General features: G+C 38.3%; 1 protein-coding gene across 2 annotated transcripts in view; it reads right to left on the minus strand.

Annotated features, from left to right (window-relative positions):
• Nucleotides 1–19,369, minus strand: part of LOC149211323 (uncharacterized) — a 28,111-nt gene extending 8,742 nt beyond the window's left edge. For both annotated transcript variants that reach the window (XR_016250706.1, XM_089391461.1), the window contains exons 1-2: nucleotides 18,661–19,369; nucleotides 18,482–18,554 (exon numbers count right to left, since the gene is read on the minus strand). Coding sequence is in view for 1 of the 2 variants with exons in the window: in XM_089391461.1 (XP_089247587.1) it covers nucleotides 18,482–18,554; nucleotides 18,661–19,148 (561 nt within the window). In the remaining variant the exon portion in view is untranslated. The remainder of the gene's footprint in view (nucleotides 1–18,481; nucleotides 18,555–18,660) is intronic.
• Nucleotides 19,370–21,117: the final 1,748 nt, after the last annotated feature.

Consider the following 21,117-nt stretch of genomic DNA (forward strand, 5'->3'; position numbering starts at 1 on the left):
CTGCTCTGCTATGCTTTGTCTAAATTATGAAGAAGAATAAATGATCGAGGATGTGTCATACCATCCTCCACTAACTCAAAGTCGGTCTCACAGTGTGTACCACTGGTCCTAGATCAGTCCTCAACCGAGTCAAAGTCAGTGTCATAGTGGGTACAACTCCTACCACTGGTCCCAAACCAGTATCATTGATCCCAAATCAATGAAGGTCATCCTAGCATAGGGAGTATGGTCGATACAATGATGCATCCATCGGTACTACTATGGTCCCTATCCTCATTTCTCTGCTCATTGATCAGATGAGAGGTACTTCCCATGAGTCCCATACTACATGGGTAGGATGCCTCGACAGGAGAATTAATCATCCCGTCCATAGGAGAGCGAATCATCCTGTGCCGCAAGAGAGCGAATCATATTGTTCCACAAAAGAGCGAATCATCTTGTCCACAGGACAGCGAATCATCCTGTCTAGTGGATGCCACGGAGAACTAATCATCCTAGCCCATAGGAGAGCGAATCATCCTATTCCACAATCACCATGGAGAACACATCATCCAAGCCTCAGAGGAGAACTAATCATCCTGCTACACAATCGTCATGGAGAACACATCATCCAGACCTCACAGGAGAACTAATCATCCTGCTACATAGTCGCCATGGGGTGTCACAAGGAAAGTTTGATCCTTTTACCCTGTACAAGGTGCACCACCAGGGGATGGTGAGTCACCCTGTGGTCATATGTCGCTCCAAGAAGTACCCCGCGCCCCTCCAAAGCTCCCAGAGCTCAATACATCATACAGGACCCTCATCAGAGGGTCTTTGAATGACACCAAGTCGTTATCAGAAAGTTAGGAATTTGACCTTCCCTAGGGGCTTTGTCAAAATGTCGGCGACCTGTTCATCAGTACCGATATGTTGGAGGCTTATTGCTCCTCGTCGCACCATATCTCGAATATAGTGGTACCTGATATCGATATGCTTGGAGTGGTCATGAAATACAGGATTCTCTGACAAACGAATCCCACTCTGGTTGTCAGGATCACAGTGGTATCCAATGTAAATCCAAACAGCTCACTGAAGAGCTTTCGTAACCAAACTGCCTCACAGGTGACCATGCTAGCAGTAATATATTCTGCCTCGGTGGTGCTCCAAGCCAAAGAGTCGGTAGAGTATTTGTGGTTGAAACTATCCTGTTGCTCTTTCAGGGAATTTTGTTGTGTTATTCAATCAAATCCAACGTTTTCTATATGGCAGAATTTTCACTGCTCTCAACTACACAGCGGCCGTGCGAGGGCTTATTGAGGGCTTATTGGAATGATGGGACATATTCAGGAATCAGAAGGATTATCACAACCACAAATGGAAATAATTGGTTAACTTCAATTAAACTGCATTATGCTCTGGAAGGGGATGCAAGTGTCAAGGACAAATATATCGGGGCCCTTTCGCATGGTCTTGGATTCGAACAGGACAACAGAATCGCGGTAAGTATTGTTTTATGCCCTTGATTGTAATTCAGTGGTAAATTTGCGTTATTGATGCTTTCAATTAAAAATCTAATGATTCGCTACGTGAGTAAGCTGTGAGATAACCCTAAAAGGGTTAATGATGAGGCATCATACTCGATCAGATGAGTTGTATAAGTTAAACCTTCCAATACATTAAAAGACTGAAAATAAGTATTTCTACTGATTACTAGTTTTGCTACACTGTGCATGCATGTGTGCAGAACGATTTAAGGAAGTGGACACCTTGGAAATTATGGACCAAACGAAGTGATCATTTCTTTGACATTTCATACGAATCAAAGGGATCATGGACCATGCGGGCTGGAAGCTGGAACGTATTTTGAGACAGAAGTGGATAAGGTTGTAGGTTTGTTGGGCTCAAGCGGACGTTTGTTGGACTAAATCGGACTGTATATGCTGGAGCAAAGGTCTTCGGCAGATGACTTCAGTGAAAGTGTTTAAGAAAACAAACACTAACAATTATCACTCTAGGCATCATCTATGGACATGGACTTCTATCTTCATAGTTCCTTGCATTCAAACAGTTTCATGTTCATTTATAATTTTCTCAAAAGATATTTAATATATACACAATGTTTGCAACATAATGCAGTCGTCTTAACTTCATGGATGAATTAAAGAAAAAATTGATATATGAACATTTCAACTTGTCATAATCTTAAAAGTTTAACGTTTAGAGCTATTTATTATTATATTTTTACATAAAGTAAAATTACTTTATATTACACCTTGATAAGTATCTTAATTTTATAATATAGTTTTGGCAAACTAGTTACTTTGATACAAAAAGTCAAGGTGAAAACTTAAACAAACATGACATTTTTCAATAGTAAAAGTCTGAACTCTTTTCGAGCATCTCAATGGCCTCATATCTTTTTTTGGAATGATATAATTTTGTACCATTAAAGAAAAATAAATAAATTATTTAACATGGATATGCCATAGGCGTTTTCTTAATTTGGTTTCTAAGTGGGTGTTTCTTTATTGAATGTTTATTTGATAATTTATTTTCTATATATTACATTTGATAATTTATTTTCTATAATTAATATATAGATATTAAAGCACAATGTTTTTTTTAATTATTCTTTCTTAATACACCTTTTTAAGGAGTAAAAGACTTATTCTTTCTTAATACACCTTTTTAAGGAGTAAAAGACTCCCGCTATGATGATTATAAAAGTTACTAAATATTATTTTTACATGTTTTTATTTATTGACAAAGATGCTTTTATTTTCTCCAATGCATATTTTAATTCTATATATTTTAGCAATTTTTGTGAAAACATCCACTTAAAATCAAGTTAGTGATGGAACTTGTTCTTATGAGAATTTTTTTCTAGATGTTGTGTAACTCCAATGATTTGTATTGATATAAATAGGTCAAACATTAATCTTACTATAATGTCTCCATCGTTTCATCATCCTCTATACAAGCATTCCCCTCATCATTAGGAGGTATATTACCCCTACTACATTCATAATCAACATGATTAAGAAATCCTTCACCATCCTCATTTCCACCTTTGAAATCCTCTCTCGGAAGAAATCCTTCACCATCCTCGTTTATTCCTTTCAAATCCTCACTCGAAGGAAATCCATCATCGTCATCTGTGCCTTTGAAATCCTCGCTCAAAGGAAATACATCATCCCCAAAAGTGCCTTTGAATTCCTTGCTCAGAGGAAATCATTCACCATCCTCATATGTTCCTTTTAAATCCCCACTCAAAGGAAATCCTTGACCATCCTCATTTTTGCCTTTGAAATACTTACTTAGAAGAAATATATCGTCCTCATCTATACCTTTGAAATCTTTGCTCGGAGGAAATTCATCATCCTTATATGTTCCTTTGAAATCCTCGCTTGGAGGAAATTCTTAACCATCCTCATATGCTTCTTTGAAACTGTTTCTTACAAAAAATCTGTTAAATTATGGTATGTTCTATGCTTAGAGAAATTTACTTCTTTTTCTTATTATTATCCACAGATTAGCAATCACATGTATATTAAGTAAAGTGTAGATAGAACATTAAACGATTGACAGAAAACAAGCCAAGACAAGAGACACAAGATGCGGCGGCTAGCAAGGGACAAACCCCAATATGGGGAAACCCTTTCATCAAATCTTCTTTTATCTTCAATAATTCAGCAGAGAGAAATAGTACATAAATCTGATTTACATCAACAACAACAAACCCTAGATAAACCCTCAACTAGGGCAGACAAGATCTTGCAAATCAACCATCAGATCGGCTTGATTCCTTCACCGGAAAATGCGACCTTCTGAGGAGAGTCAGTTCCACCTACAACGCAGTTATGAGAGAGAGAAAGACGGTCAATGCTATTCAAACTTCCGATCTACAGTTGCAACCCTAAATCTACGTCCTTCCTTCCACACGTGTGATAGAAGAGTTCCTTTCTGCGCAGTAGGATAAGAGCCTCTTTTCTACGCAGGAGAGAGAGAGGGAGATGTGATGAGTGAGTGTGTCCAAATGAGGAAAAGGCCTCCTGTATTTATATACAAATGTTGATGATTGAATAGATGCGATTGTTGGGCTTTTAAGCCTACATGAGTTGTTGGTCGGCTTGATAGTTATTCCATAATCAAAATAAACTCATATCTCCATAAATACTTATCGGAATCGGATGATCTTTAGATCAATCCTACACCTCTCGACGAGAGGAATCTAATAAAAATATTATCAGCCATGAATAAGATGACCCACATGGAGTTTGGCCCTAGTTGCCAATTTTAACACTCCCTCTCAACTAGGGAGAACTCCATCTGCAATTCGTCTGTCAGTCGCTAATATTCATCCATCAAATGCACTGCCCTATACAGCTTGACCCCTGCTCAGCTCTGCTCTGTTCTATTCTGCCCTGTTCTGATCTCATCTGCTCTACTCTGTTTTTCTCTGCTCTGCTTTGTCCGAATTATGAAGAAGAATAAATGATCGAGGATGTATCATACCATCCTTCACTAACTCAAAGTCAGTCTCAGAGTGTGTACCACTGGTGCCAGACCAGTCCTCAACCGACCCTAAGTCAGTGTCATAGTGGGTACAACTCCTACCACTGGTCCGAGACCAGTATCATTGATCCTAGATCAATGAAGGTCATCCTAGCATAGGGAGTACGGTACATACCACAACGCGTCCATCGATACTACTATGGTCCCTATCCTCATTTCCCTGCTCATTGATCAAATGAGAGGTACTTCCCATGAGTCCCAAACTGCATGGGTAGGATGCCTCGACAGGAGAACTAATCATCCTATCCATAGGAGAGGAATCATCCTGTGCCACAAGAGAGAGAATCATATTGTTCCACAAGAGAGCGAATCATCTTGTCCACAAGAGAGCGTATCATCCTGTCTAGTGGATGCCACGAAGAACTAATCATCCTGGCCCACAGGAGAGCGAATCATCCTATTCCACAATTGCCATGCAGAACACATCATCCAGGCCTCACAGGAGAACAAATCATCCTGCTACAAAATCGGCATGGAGAACACATCATCCAGACCTCACAGGAGAACTAATCATCCTGCTACATAGTTGCCATGGGGTGTCACAGGGAAAGTTTGATCCTTTTAACCTATACAAGAATCGGCATGGAGAACACATCATCCAGACCTCACAGGAGAACTAATCATCCTGCTACATAGTTGCCATGGGGTGTCACAGGGAAAGTTTGATCCTTTTAACCTATACAAGGTGCACCACCAAGGGATGGTGAGTCAGTTTGTGGTCATATGTCACTCCAAGAAGTACCGGTGCCCCCCCAGAGCTCCCAAACCTCAATACATCATATAGGACCCTCATCAGAGGGTCTTTGAACGACACCAAGTCGTTATCAGAAAGTCAAGAATTTGACCTTCCCTAAGGGCTTTGTCAGAATGTCGGCAACTTGTTCATCAATATCGATATGTTGGAGCCTTATTGCTCCTCGCTGCACCATATTGCGAATATAGTGGTACCTGATATCGATATGCTTGGAGCAGTCATGAAATACAGGATTCTCGACAAACGAATCCCACTCTGGTTGTCACATAGGATCACAGTGGTATCCAATGTAAATCCAAACATCTCACTGAAGAGCTTCCGTAACCAAACTGCCTCACAGGTGGCCATGCTAGCAGCAATATATTCTGCCTTAGCGGTGCTTAAAGCCACCAACTTCTGCTTCCTGCTCATCCAGGATATCGAAGTAGACCCCAAGGAGAAACAACACCCAGAAGTACTCTTACGGTCCACCACATTGCCTGCAGAATCAAAATCAGTGTATCCAAGTAGTCTCACATCAAGTAAAGTATTGTATTTGTTAATTAAGTGCTTATTGTAACAGAAGTAACAACGGATGTTGTGAAAGAGCCCATCTAAAAAGAGGAAGATATAACAGACAACTACACTATTGCCTAGCCTTGCCATTTCCTAGATAGTCATGGTGATTGTGGGTTTATTTTCATTCTTTTGTTTTGGTTGGTTCTCATGTTTCCTTAGATTGCATTGAGATATTAGTCCTGGAGCCTTGGTTGGACAAATGCTTTGGCGCCCTTTAAGAGCTTAGGTTGAGTTACTAGTCTCGTAGTCTTGGTTGGAAAAATGCTCTGAAGCCCTTGGTGGGTTGAGGTATTAGTCCTGGAGCCTTGGTTGGACAAATGCTCTGCAACCTAGTAAAATATTTGGGTTGAGTTACTAGTCTTGGAGACTCAGTTGGACAAATGCTTTAGAGCTCTGGAAGACTTGGATAGATACCGATCTGATGATGGTTTTGTGATGTTCAACCATGAGGTGGAATCACTGTTGGATGGGTTGAGGTGGATGGCCTCTGGAAGCCTTAGATGAGTTTTGATTGATGTGTTCTATGAGATCCCACATTCATGCTTGGAATATAGCATGGGGGTGAATAGTTGAAAAGAGAATTGGCTCAGCCATTCTACAATCGGTTGAAACATGGAAGTCCCATCTCAGGTTTCGATTTTGCATCATTAATGAAAGGTTATTTCTCCTTGTATATCTATGAGAATTTTGATGGATTATATGTGGTTTATATGGTTGTACTTTCATTGGTACTTTTGCTGCTATTATGTTTGTTATGTATGTGTTTTATGATAATAGCTATGTATGGCTCTCATCATGGTTTTACTTATAATTAAATGATCAATGTATCTATGACCTAATAGATAGAATGGAATTTGATGTGTTAAGGCATCAATATTTCCTAGCGACTCTCAGCTAAGTATGAGACCCTTATGCTTAGATTTGTTAGATTTGTTATTTACACCTGTACTTTACATATTCGAGATATGTTTGATGAAATGCCTGTCATGGTTAGTAGGGGTCCAGTCAATGTCTCATTCAAATGATTTCTTTTGCACTATCATTTCCTTGTTCATTTACTGTTTTGAAGGTATCATGATGTTTTTGGAAGTGACCTAGGCTCTAGGCCTGAAAAGGTAGCTTAATTCCCAGGGATGCTTGCACATACTTAGTCAAACGAGTCCCTGAACGTTGGTAGGAAGGCCTGTGAGAGTGTCCAGAGGTCCTTGGACATTGTCATGTCCATAGCATGGGAGCACTTAGGGGTTATGTTGTCCAAACTTTCAGTGGGACCCAAGGGAAAGCTCCCTAAAGTGTTGGATTAGTTCCTGAGGGTCCTAAGGTTGACGTTGAATGTTTGTATGGTGTGTTTCTGTCGGTTCCACTTCCTTAACATGCATTAGGAGGTTGAATCATATCATAGTGCCATATCGTTGCATGTTTACCTTGGTTGGTTGGTTGGTTGGGTAGATGTGGGAGGAGGGTGGTACAAAGTGGTATTAGAGCATGGTTCACCTCTTAGACTGGATGGGTTGTGTGTTGGTCATTCATGCATGTAAGTTGCATGTGTGTCTCTTCCACTTTCATTCCATGTGTTTGTTGCATTTGCATGATGTTGATCATGGTTGTAGTGATGTCGTCATGTGAAAGTTAATGTTGTTATTGTGGAATGCGATGTCATGAGTGTATGACTGGTTACATGTCGAAACATGTCGCTTACATATATCATTATCGTATGCTTGGCTACATTCTTGTATGTTTGGTTGTATTCTTGCATACTTGATTGTATGTATCATTCTTGTAGGTTTGGTTTTAAGTGTTTTTAGTTTATGATTGATCATACGTGTTTATGCATATGTGTGGATGGTTATTCATCGCTTCTGCATGTTCATGCTTGTATGTGGTCAAGTGTATAGTGACATAATGATGGTTGTTGTCATGCATGAGGTCGTAATGTGTGATGTTGTAAGGTCATTTATTGATGATTGGACCCTAGCTAGGATGATGGTTGCATGGTTATATGCTTATGTGTTATGTTTATATATGCTGTCATGATTATGTTATACATGTATCACACTGGTTTGTTGATATTGCAGACAAGGTATCCTCCTTGAGCTATACTAAGGTACGTTAGTTTATTGTGATTTGGTTTAGCTAATATGATATACCTTGCAGGAAGAAATATCAAATGGCTAGCAAGATGGTAGACTACAAAGACTCTCCCTATGAATCCAAAGAGTAGTACGGTGTTGGGAACTCTTTTGATTTGGCAGTTACACTGAGAATCTTAAAGGAAGAAATAAGGAGTTGTAAGGCAGATAATGATAGAACCATGCAGGCACAAGAGAAGCTAGCAGAGGTAAATGTAGTGATACTTCAGAGCTTGTCAGATTTACAGTGACAGGGGCCACTTCGGATCATCCATGAGAAGGAGGATAAAACAAATGGGGCATATGGGAGTAGGTCACATGGTTTTCACAGGTCATATAGTGATGACACGGTTAGAGATGGCAGGTTGTTGGGTGCTTCACATAGGAGAAGGGATAGAAATGAGTACCATTCTAGTTCTTCTTGTGATAGGAATAATGATCGATATCGTTATCATCCTTACAGGATAAGTGACAAGGGATAATTGCCAAATGATTTTAAGAAAGAAAAAACACAAACATTTGATGGAGAGATGAAGAAATCATAGGATGCAGATGCATGGTTGCTTGGTATGAAGAAGTTCTTCAGGTTGCATGACTATTCAGAGAACATGAAGGCCAAAGTAGCTACATTCAGTCTCAAAGGTAAAGCAAACATTTCGTGGAAAGATGTGAAGAATGCCATAGGTATATCCAAGGAAGATTTGAGTTGGAGTGAGTTTGAGCGGCTATTCAAGAAGAAGTACCGATCAGAGAGATACCTTGATGATAGAGAAAAAGAATTCTATGAGCTAAAGATGGGATCCATGACAAATGATGAGTACACTAGTAGGGTCTTGGAGTTACTGAGGTATGCGCCTTATCTCATGGAGGAGAAGGCCAAGGTTCATAGGTTCATTACTCAATTGCCAGTTGCATTTAAAGACATGATTTAGTTTGATGAGCCTATATCATTGGAGGAGGCCATTCGAAAGCTAAATAATTGCCATGAATAATCGAAGCACAAATCTAAGACTAAGCCAGACTGGAGAGGTAATGCAAAGAACAAGGGAAAATGGGACAGAAATATAGCAAGAACTCAGAGTACAGATAATAAATAGAATTTTGCACCATCTGAGAAGTTCAATACATCAGACAAAGGACAAGGACTTCGACCAGGAGAACAAAATAGGGAGATATGATGGAAGCCCATAGAGTGTTGGATTTGTGGCAAATATCATCACAGGAGAGATTTCCCGCAAAATCAGGGTGGTAGGCCTCATATATGTAGTGCACAGGAGGCACATAATATTGGGGATGTTGGTTAGAGTGTTCCTCATATTTATGCAACATTGGATAACAAACATGTAGACCAGACCATCATGCATCTATCATTAAGATGGATGGTAAGATTTGCGATCAAGTTATTTCTATTTTGATTGACCCTGGACATAATTATAGTTATGTGAGTCTTGAATTGGTGGATAAGTGTGGTTTGAGTAAGGAATTGCATGCAAAGTCTTGGTTAGTGCAATTGGATACAAGTACGAAGAAGCGAGTTCATCATTGGGTAAGAGCTTGTGCATTTGATTTGAATGGTATGCCTACCGCAACACATTTGAATGTATTACTGTTGGGATTATACAGTATGTTGTTGGGCATGGATTGGTTGTATATTCATAGAATCAAGGTAGAATGTTATGAAAAATCCATTGAGTGTATTGATGAAATTGGGGAATAAAGATTCTTACAGGGAAAGAAGAAATCCACATCAGTTAGGATGGTAACAACTATGCAAGCAAAGCGTAGCTAGAGGAAAGGGTGTATGTTATTTTTATTGCACATTTCTAGTGATAAGGGTAAGGAAGTTGAGGATGCAGATGTGTTGAGAAGATACCCAGTTTTACAATAGTTTAAGGATGTATTTCCTGAGGACATTTTAGATTTTCCACCTCACGGGGAGGTAGACTTTTCTATTGAGTTAGTGCTAGGGACAACTCCAACATCAAAAGCACCTTACATGATGAGAACACCTAAGTTGGTTGAGTTAAAGCTACATTTGAAGGAAATGTTGGACAAAAGATACATTAGGCATGGGGTATCACCCTGGGGTGCACCGATATTGTTTGTGAAGAAAAAAGATGGTACTCTCATATTATGCATTGAATACAGGTAGTTGAATAAAGTGACCATCAAGAATAGATATCCATTACCAAGGATTGATGACTTGTTTGATCAACTGAAGGGAGAAACAATGTTCTTGAAGATTGATTTGAGATCTAGATATCACTAAGTATGCATCAAAGAGGAGGACATTTACAAGACAACGTTCTGGACTAGGTATGGGCATTATGAGTTTTTTGTAGTTCCATTCAGTTTAAATAATGCTCCAGTTACATTTATGTGTTTGATGAATAATGTGTTGCATCCACATTTGGATAAGTTTTTTATTACATTCATTGATGATATGTTGGTATATTCTAAAAATGAGGAAGAGCATGCCGAGAATTTAGCAGTGGTGATTAGGTTGTTGAGAGAGCATCGGTTGTATTCTAAACTCAACAGGTGTAGTTTCTTTCAGACTGAGGTACACTACTTGGAGCATGTTGTCTCCAAGGAGGGCATTGCAATAGACCCAGAAAAGATAAGAGACATCATGGAATGGGTAGCTCCTAGGAATGTAGATGGGGTGAAATATTTCATGGGTTTGGTAGGCTACTATAGGAGGTTCATCTAGAAATTCTCATAGATTGCTTATCCTATCACATCATTGCAAAGGAAAGGCAGTAAGTTTGAATGGACAGAGGAGTGTGAGGCTAGTTTCGAGCAACTCAAGCAATTGTTGACACATGAACCAGTGTTAAAGATTGTAGATCCGAAAAAAGAGTTTGTAGTATGGATAAATGCTTGCAAGAAAGGACTTGGTGGAGTCCCTATGCAAGATGGAAAGTTGGTATGATATGATTTACGAAAGCTGAATGAGCATGAGTATAACTATGCCACACATGATCTTGAGTTGGCAGTGATTATACATGCATTCAAGATGTGGAGACACTATCTTCTGGGTAGGAGGTTTACATTGATGAGTGATCACAGTGGTTTGTGATATCTATTTGACCAAATGAATCTAAATGGTAGGTAAGCTCAGTGGTTGGCTACGATTAGTGAGTTTGATTTTGAGATCAAGTATATCAAAGGTATAGAGAATAGGGTGGTTGATGCTCTCAGCAGGCGGATACATGTAAATCACTTAGCAACTATGATCTCCTATGGGACAAATCTACAAGATAGGCTCTTGTGGGCAAGTCAGTAGGATGTCAAATACATGGAGATTATGCATGGGTTGTAGTAGAGTACAGGTATAGGTACAGGTGATGGTGTAGGTACATGTGTAGGTACATGCATAGGTACAAGTACATGTACATGCACAAGTATAGGTACAGGTAGTGGTAAAAGTACAGGTACAGGTGCAGGTCCACAAGATGTGGACTATTGCCTTACCACAGATGGATTGGTTTGATTTAGAGACAAGATATATGTGGCGAACAATAATGCACTCAAGAAGGTGATCTTGAGACAGTTTCATGCGAAACCATATTTAGGTCACCCAGGTTGTTAGAAGACATTGAAATAAGTGAAGAGATTTTACTATTGGTCGAATCTGAAGAGGGATGTAACATATTTTGTTCCTAGATGTTTTGATTGTTAGTGTGTGAAGGTAGAGTCTAAACATCTAGGTGGACTGCTATAGCCGATTGCGATTCTAGAGGGGAAATGGGAGGTCATTTCTGTGGACTTCATCACAGTTTTTCTAAGGACAGTGAGACCATGATTCCATCTTGGTTATTGTGGATAGATTGACAAAGGTTGCACGTTTCATTCCAGTGAAGTCTACATTCTCAACTAGCGATGTAGAATATGTATTCATTTGAGATGTGGTCAGATTGTATGGTGTTACAAAGAATATTGTGTCAAACGAGGAGCAATAAGGCTCCAACATATCGGTACTGATGAACAAGTCGCCGACATTCTGACAAAGCCCCTAGGGAAGGTCAAATTCCTAAATTTCCGATAACGACTTGGTGTCATTCAAAGACCCTCTGATGAGGGTCCTGTATGATGTATTGAGCTCTAGGAGCTCTGGGGGGATGCAGGGTACTTCTTGCAGTGACATATGACCACAGGGTGACTCACCATCCCCTGATGGTGCACCTTGTACAGGTTCAAAGGATCAAACTTTCCCTGTGACACCCCGTGGCAACTATGTAGCAGGATGATTAGTTCTCCTGTGAGGTCTGGATGATGTGTTCTCCATGACGATTGTGTAGCAGGATACTTAGTTCTCATGTGAGGCCTAGATGATGTGTTCTCCATTGCGATTGTGGAACATGATGATTCGTTCTCTTATGGAACAATATGATTCACTCTCTTGTGGCACAGGATGATTCACTCTCCTGTGGACAGGACAATTAGTTCTCCTGTCAAGGCATCCTACCCATGTAGTCTGGGACTCATGGGAAGTACCTCTCATCTGATCAATGAGCAGAGAAATGAGGATAGGGACCATAGTAGTACCGATGGATGTATCATTGTATCTACCGTACTCCCTATGCTAGGATGACCTTCATTGATCTGGGATCAATGATATTGGTCTAGGACCAATGGTAGGAGTTGTACCCACTATCACACTGACTTCGGGTCGGTTGAGGACTGGTCTAGGACCAATGGTACACACTCTGAGACCAACTTTGAGTCAGTGGAGGATGGTATGATACATCCTCGATCATTTATTCTTCTTCATAATTCGGACAAAGCAGAGCAGAGCAAAACAGAGCAAAGCATAGCAGATCAAAACAGGGCAGAACAGAACAGACCAGAGCAGGTAGAAAAGAGCAGAGCAGAGCAGGGGTCAAGCTCTATAGGGCAGTGCATTTGATGGATGAATATTAGTGACCGACGGACGAATTGCAAATGGAGTTCCCCCTAGTTGAGAGGGAGTGTTAAAATTGGCAACTAGGGCCAAACTTCATGTGGGTCATCTTATTCATGGCTGATAATATTTTTATTAGATTCCTCTCGTAGAGTGGTGTAGGATTGATCTAAAGAACATCTGATTCCGATAAGCATTTATGGAGATATGAGTTTATTTTGATTATGGGATAATTATCAAGCTGACCAACAACTCATGTAGGCTCGAAAGCCCAACAATCGCATCTATTCAATCATCAACATTTGTATATAAATACAGGAGGCCTTTTCCTCATTTGGACACACTCACTCATCACATCTCTCTCTCTCTCCTGTGTAGAAAAGAGGCTTTTATCATACTACGCAGAAAGGGACTCTTCTCTCACACGTGTGGAAGGAAGGATGCAAATTTAGGGTTGCAATTGCAAATTGGAAGTTTGACCAGCATTGACCATCTTTCTCTCTCTCAAAACTGTGATGTAGGTGGAATTGACTCTCCTTAGAAGGTCACATTTTTTGGTGAAGGAATCAAGCCGATGCGACGGTGAGTTTGCAAGATATTGTCTGCCCTAGTTTGAGGGTTGATCTAGGGTTTGTTGTTGCTGATGTAATTCAGATTTATGTATTATTTCTCTCTGCTGAATTATTGAAGATAAAAGAAGATTTGATCAAAGGGTTCCCCCATATTGGGGTTTGTCCCTGGCTAGCCGCCACATCTTGTGTCTCTTGTCTTGGCTTGTTTTCTGTCAATGGTTTAATGTTCTATCTACACTTTACTTAATATACATGCGATTGCTAATCTGTGGATAATAATAAGAAAAAGAAATAAACTGCTCTAAGCATAGAACATACCATAATTTAATAGATTTCTTATAAGAAACAATTTCAAAGAAACATATGAGGATGGTTAATAATTTCCTCCAAGCAAGGATTTCAAAGGAACATATAAGGATGATGAATTTCCTCCGAGAAAAGATTTCAAAGGTATAGATGAGGACGATGCATTTCTTCTAAGTAAGTATTTCAAAGGCAAAAATGAGGATGGTCAAGGATTTCCTTTGAGTGGGGATTTAAAAGGAACATATGAGGATGGTGAATGATTTCCTCTGAGCAAGGAATTCAAAGGCACTTTTGGGGATGATGTATTTCCATTGAGCGAGGATTTCAAAGGCACAGATGACGATGGTGGATTTCCTTCGAGTGAGTATTTGAAAGGAATAAATGAGGATGGTGAAAGATTTATTCTGAGAGAGGATTTCAAAGGTGCAAATGAGGATGGTGAAGGATTTTTTAATCATGTTGATTATGAATGTAGTAAGGGTAATATACCTCCTAATGATGAGGGAAATGTTTGTACAGAGGATAATGAAACGATGGAGACATTACAGAGATATATTATATATAAGATTAACGCTTGACCTATTTATATCAATACAAATCATTCAAGTTACACAAGGTCTAGGAAAAAATTCTCGTAAGAACACGTTCCATCACTAACTTTTTTAAATGAATGTTTTCACAAAAATTACTAAAATATATAGAATTAAAATATGCATTGGAGAAAATAAAAACATCTTTGTCAATAAATAAAAACATGTAAAAATAATATTTAGTAACTTTTATGATCATCATAGCGGGAGCCTTTTACTCCATAAAAAGGTATATTAAGAAAGAATAATTAAAAAAAAAACATTATGCTTGAATATCTATATATTGATTATAGAAAATAAATTTATCAAATAAACATTCAATAAAGAAACACCCACTTAGAAACCAAATTAAGAAAATGCCTATCGCACATCCATGTTAAATAATTTATTTATTTTTCTTTAAGGGTACAAAATTATATCATTCCAAAAAAAGATATGAGGCCATTGAGATGCTCGAAAGGGGTTCAGACTTTTACTATTGAAAAATGTCATGTTTGTTTGAGTTTTCACCTTAACTTTTTGTATCAAAGTAACTAGTTTGCCAAAAGTATATTATAAAATTAAGATACTTATCAAGGTGTAATATAAAGTAATTTTGCTTTATGTAAAAGTATAATAATAAATAGTTCCATACGCTAAACTTTTAAGATCATGACAAGTTGAAATGTTCATATATCAATTTTTGCTTTAATTCATCCATGAAGTTAAGCCGACTACATTATGTTGCAAACATTGTGTATATATTAAATATCTTTTGAGAAAATTATAAACGAACATGAAACTGTTTGAATGCGAAGAACTATGAAGATAGAAGTCCATGTCCATAGATGATGACAAGAGTGATAATTGATAGTGTTTGTTTTCTTAAACACTTTCACTCAAGTCGTCTGCCGAAGATCTTTGCTCCAGCATATACTGTCACGCCTCCAATCTTTTTTTTTTTGTTTATTGGGCGGGTGCGGCACCACCAACGCTCGCTTTTATCAAGCTTATATTGTGGACTACGCCTTATCCAAGATAACTAATCATAAACCGATATAAACTTCTTTTTAACCGATATACATTAACTGTTATCTTATCCACATAAATCCTTAATATTTGTTTCTCAACATAAACATTCAGAACAGCTTCATGTATAATGTAAACCGAAACAACATTCATGTGAAACGGGAGGGGCAACTCCCAAGTGAGTCTGCCCGCAATTATATATTATGAAACTTCCTTTTCAATAATACATATACACAAGTATACCGGCTAATTCACGGTCATACTTAGAAACATTACAACAAGGCATAGAAGCCCTAACCGCACACAATTCTGCACCTTTTATACGTGAACGAGACCCACCCGGGTCACTACGCCGTTCACCCAAATTCTGCACTAAACTGTGTACCCACTATCGTTCACCACGTTCGTTCGCCGCTCGGGTTGTTTGCCCATCGGGTATGGGTCACCCATGGGTCGTCCGCCCATCGGGTCGCCCACCCAAGTGTCGGAGGTTCGCCCACCCGCTCTTGCACGGCCCGTCGTCGTGTCAAAACGCGCCCTCCGTCGTGCCAAGGAGCGCTTGTCGTCGTGCACACCTGCCCGAGACTCGAGGGCGTTACATTCTCCTCCACCTGAAATCGTTGTCGTCCTTGACAACACTCCATCTTAGTGGCTCCCCACCAAGACTGCATCACCATCGTGACCCCCTCATCTCAAAGTGTCTCATCGGTCCTCCACATCAAGTCACTCTTCCAAGCCATGATCTCATGCATGTACATTGGAAGTATGCATCCCATACTACATCAAAGTCATCTGACCTCAGCTCCCCAATGCATCAGACCTCTAAGTCCACCATATATGATGTCCCAAAAGTCACAACGAACTCATGTCATCATGAGCTCCTCAAGCTATCCAACGCTCGGAAAGCATACAATATGCCTCCATATGGTAAGAATGCTTCATGTCTGCTCACAACTCCATCCAAGTGATCAATCTTCGGTTTAGTGAACTCGGTCACCAACCATCATATCATCATAAGTCCCTTCTCCATAGCTCCTCCACCAAAGGTTCACCAAGACTACCTTTTGGTTTCGGTCATGAGAAGTCCACCTAAGGGTGTGCCCTTCAATTCTGTCCATGAGTCATGCCAGGCACTTAGCCATGTGGCTAAAGCATGACCCACTCATCCACAACGATCATCAAGTTCCACCCTTGTCACGGGCCCTTGCACCTTCAACCATAAGGTCGCAAGTAACCCCAACAAGTCCTGCATCAATCAACGATCCTTGCTTCTCCATACAAGGCTCCATCATAGTCATCCACGGTAAGATGTCTCCATGCTTAGGCAAGCTGATCTTGCCATCTCCTACACATGATCCATCTACCAAATGTCCAAATGAAACACAAGTATCCACACTTACTTTATCAATATGAGGCTCCTCCATATGAGTGACCTCACCCATCCATGTCGACAAGCTGCACGATCCTGGTTCAACTTGAGCACCTTCAAGTTCTGCCTCCATCGAGTCCTCATCCTCATGTGGTTCTTCCATGTCCATCCATGCTGCCAAACCGTGTGACCCTAGTCCAACTTGATCATCCTCAAGTTCAACTTCCTTCATAAGCAAGTCCGTAGCATCTTCTTCTATCATGGCTTTATCTCCCCGATTTGCACAGTCTTCCTCCATTGCCCAATCGAGTTGAAGAAGCTCCTTTTTAACATTTTCTTCCAAGGCTTCAAGCTTATCCCGAATTCAGGGATGTTCTTTTTTCATCTTTTCCAACCCGTACAGAATGTCCAAGAGCTTTCCTTTACATTCTTCAAAACCTGCCATACCTTGTACCTTGTCATCATGTGATTCTTCAATGTGAGTGTTCATCCATGACTCTGGTTCAACTTGATTAAACTCAAGTTCGGTCTCCATCATACCCTCATCATCACATGGTCCTTCCATATGAGTATCTTTGCCGGTCCTTACAGACAATACCGCTTCGAACTTGTTTCGAACTCGGTATTTCGAAGATACAACTGCGTCTTTCAAATTGATATAGGTGTAAAAGTCAAACAGAGTAGGTTGTAAAAGTCTTGGATATCATGGCAATTGTGAATTTATGAAATTGTGAGGGTGTATTTGGTAAACTTGAGTCTGTCACTACTAATAGTATTCATCTTTGATGTAGTTTATTTAAAGGTCGGTAAACCTCAGGTTAAATTGTTTAATGGCCATTTGCAATAAAACAATGGTCTTTTTAGGCACTACCATCTCCTTTCAGAAACTTCTCCAAAAAGTTTACAACTGCGGTTTTGGACCTGTGGTTTTCATAGCACATAGTACCGTGACAATAATATTTAACTTAATAAAAAAATTATAAATATTGATAAAAAAATTACAAATCTTCCTCATAAATCTATTGTTTCATTTGGTTCTGTAAATTATTTTTATATTATTTTTTAAATCTAAAATTTAAATTAACATAAATCCGATATTTATGTGACAGATCTACAAATCTGATATTTATATCAATAAATAATTTGTTAACCGTTTTAACCTAAATAAAACAATTTCAAACAGAACTAAAGTAATTTCTCTCATTAATGCATTAATTTTCTGCAATTTTTCAAGTCTAGATTGCTGAGAAACTTGTCCTCCATTTTTTGGGGGAAAGATCGTATGGCCATTCTCGAGTGGAATTTTCCAGATATTCTTTCACCTCCTTAAACTTTAATACTCCTTTCCTTACACAATACTCTTGAATCTACAGTATTGAACACTATAAATGATTAAAATTTATTGGAATTCAATTCTTTACCTTTAAAAAGCTTGTTGAAGATCTAGATAACAGTATCGATTGACTGACTAGCTAACCGCTCTATCTAATTGTTGGTTTGAAACCTGCCCTTCCTTTCTCGTATTCTGTTTATACAAGAGGGGTTCATTCCCCTCCTTCCCTTGGTCTTTTAGCTGATCATGATATCGAATTTCATCTACAGCTATCTATATTATTATGATTGAAGTATATACATTCCCTAAACTTACATAGTCAAAAACTTTTCTATATTGAATCGGTTCCAATTCAAATTCCAACTTTGGTAAGAATGGTTTGCTGAAACAACAACTCACCTGAACCAACAAAATTCTCTTAATCTTTTTCAACACTCGTTGAACAATCTCCTCCACGAGCAGGCCCTCGTCACTGGATATTCACAACAAAGTAAAGAAATGGAGTCAGAAACGTGTACACACATTGATACGATTTAGCTGCGCATAAAACTTTGTTACATCCGGACAGTAATTCTTACCCGTTACACGTTTCCTGGAGATGTAATCCACTTACGTCTGCAAAACGACAAAGAACTTCTCTCCATTTCTGAATAGTGGTGGAATCGTTTTGCGACTCCAGTTTGCGCAGGCCCTGAGTATAGGCTCCACCTTCTCTGTGCGTCCACCGAAGGTCAGCTGGATCCACATGGTAAAACACAGGTATAATTGGAGCCCCGGAATCCAACATGTAGACGAGCTCCTTGAGACACCATTCCGATTCCGCATATTGAGGGGAAAAGATGGCTACATGGCTGGAGGCGTTTTTAATTGCGTCTATTATCTGAGAAGTTAAGTTGTGTCCCACTTGCATTTCCTCCTTGTCGAAAAACACTCTCAATCCATTATGTGCAGAACAGAGGCGATGGTACAGATGACTGGCCAAGGTTTTCTTAACACCAGGACCCCTGTGATTGATGAATACGTGATAAAAGTCGTTGGGAGATGTAATGGAGGGGGAGGCAGCCATTTGATGCAGCGAATGGCAGGGATAAGCTTCAACAAAGATAAAGATGAAGAAGAGATGCTGCACAAGTTTGGAAGAATTGCATTAAACTGCGTATTTTCCAGAATAGCACTAGGCGATTTCGACTCTTCTCTCCATTTGTTATATGCAATTATTTTCCTTTCATCCATAAGAAACAAGTTGCCGGTTAGCAATTTGCACCGTGTTGTTCGCTGTTAACCCCCTTACTGGACCGTCTTTATTATTCAATTAACTAGAAATTGAAATAGAAATTAAACACACATTGAATTTCTCTTCCTACACTATTAATTCAACTAAATTCTCATGTCTGGAAATTGTGTTAAATCCAAGTTGTATACAACCGAGTTACGTTCCTCATTTAGCAGAGTTTCCACCCACTCGAGGTTAGAGGAAAGTCTGGATAACCTTTCCTCTCCTCTTTCTAGTATTCCATCACATGTTTGAAGAGAAGCCATCTCTAGGGCTGACGACACTGACGACTGATGCTAAAAGGATAATTCACGAAAACAAGGGTAAATTATTGAAATTACGTGTCATGTATGACTAATAACAAATTTAATAAATTTAAAAATAAGAGCCTCATTTTCAATAACTCGTGAATCTTATTTCGGAATCTTTGATTTCAATCTATATTATATCCTCATATTATATACGAGGATGGAGGTCATATACGAGGATGGAGGTAAGTCATGAAAAATATTCACGACTGAACACTTTGCCTTTAACATTTCGTAACTAAAATAATCTTTATTTTTGAAATTACATGTTATTTATTACTAACAACAAATATCATAAAATTTAAAAACAAGGGTCTCATTTTTAATAACCTATCAATCTTATTTCTAACTCTTTGATTTCAATATATATTTTAACTTTCTTATTATATCAGGATGAATATCAATCATATTTCTAACTCTTTGATATATGAATCATGAGATAGTTTCACGATTGAATACTCATTATTTCATTTTGATATTTGGTGATTAAAATCATTTTTATTCATTGGCTCTTATTTATTTCTTGATATGATGTACTTTTCCACGACATAAAATTTATTATAAATATTAGGTTTATATATTATTACTATATTGGTATATGTAATATTTTAAGCTTCAATTAATATTAAGTTTCACTTAATTGAAGTTTATACACTTTATTTTTCTAAATCAGTAATTGAATTTATGTGTTATATATATTTTTCATTTTTATGAATTTGATAATTAGCATGATGTGATGTCTATACCTAATGTGTTTAGATATCACACTAAATATAAAATCGTCGTCGTCTTCTTTTTTTTTTTTTGGTTATCTTTGCTTTCTCGCTTGGCTCTACAAAAAAAAAATTAGTCATAGTTACGGGTTTAGCAAGATTTCTTACAAATATGTGGTTTAATAACAATGTGAGGACAATAGATTGGACATTTAGTGAATAGAAATTTTCCAGTACTGCAAAAAAATGGTCAGAATCGCTAAAAAAAAATTCAAAAATGTGGCAATAAGAGTGTTTGAGTAGTGTTGTTGATGATAGAAATGAGTTCAACACTATCAAAAAAATATTGAAGTTTGACAACTATAAACTGGATTTACAAAAATTCCTGTCATATTTTATCAAAATCTTACCAGAATTTACATGATTTTCAGAGCAAATTTAAAAACTAATTAAACTATAACATAATATTAATATCTATTATTTTATTGTTATTTGAAAACATTGAATGATATTTTTACAACTTAGTTTATTCTTCATGACATTCATATTATTGTTATAGATACTTAGAAATATGAATTGTTATAGATAATTAGAAAAAAACTCAGGATAATCTTTACATGTGACAATTTTCAAATAAAAATAAAACCTACTTTTTCTTCATTTCACACAAAATCATGTTAATGTTTTTAGTTTGGAATTAAAAAAAATCTATTAAAATCAATAATAACTCATATATTCTTG

The sequence above is a fragment of the Pinus tabuliformis genome, chromosome 1_1 (assembly GCF_031772625.1).
Source record: "Pinus tabuliformis cultivar Carrire ecotype Pingquan chromosome 1_1, CPIR1, whole genome shotgun sequence".
In the NCBI taxonomy this organism is placed as follows: Eukaryota; Viridiplantae; Streptophyta; class Pinopsida; order Pinales; family Pinaceae; genus Pinus; species Pinus tabuliformis.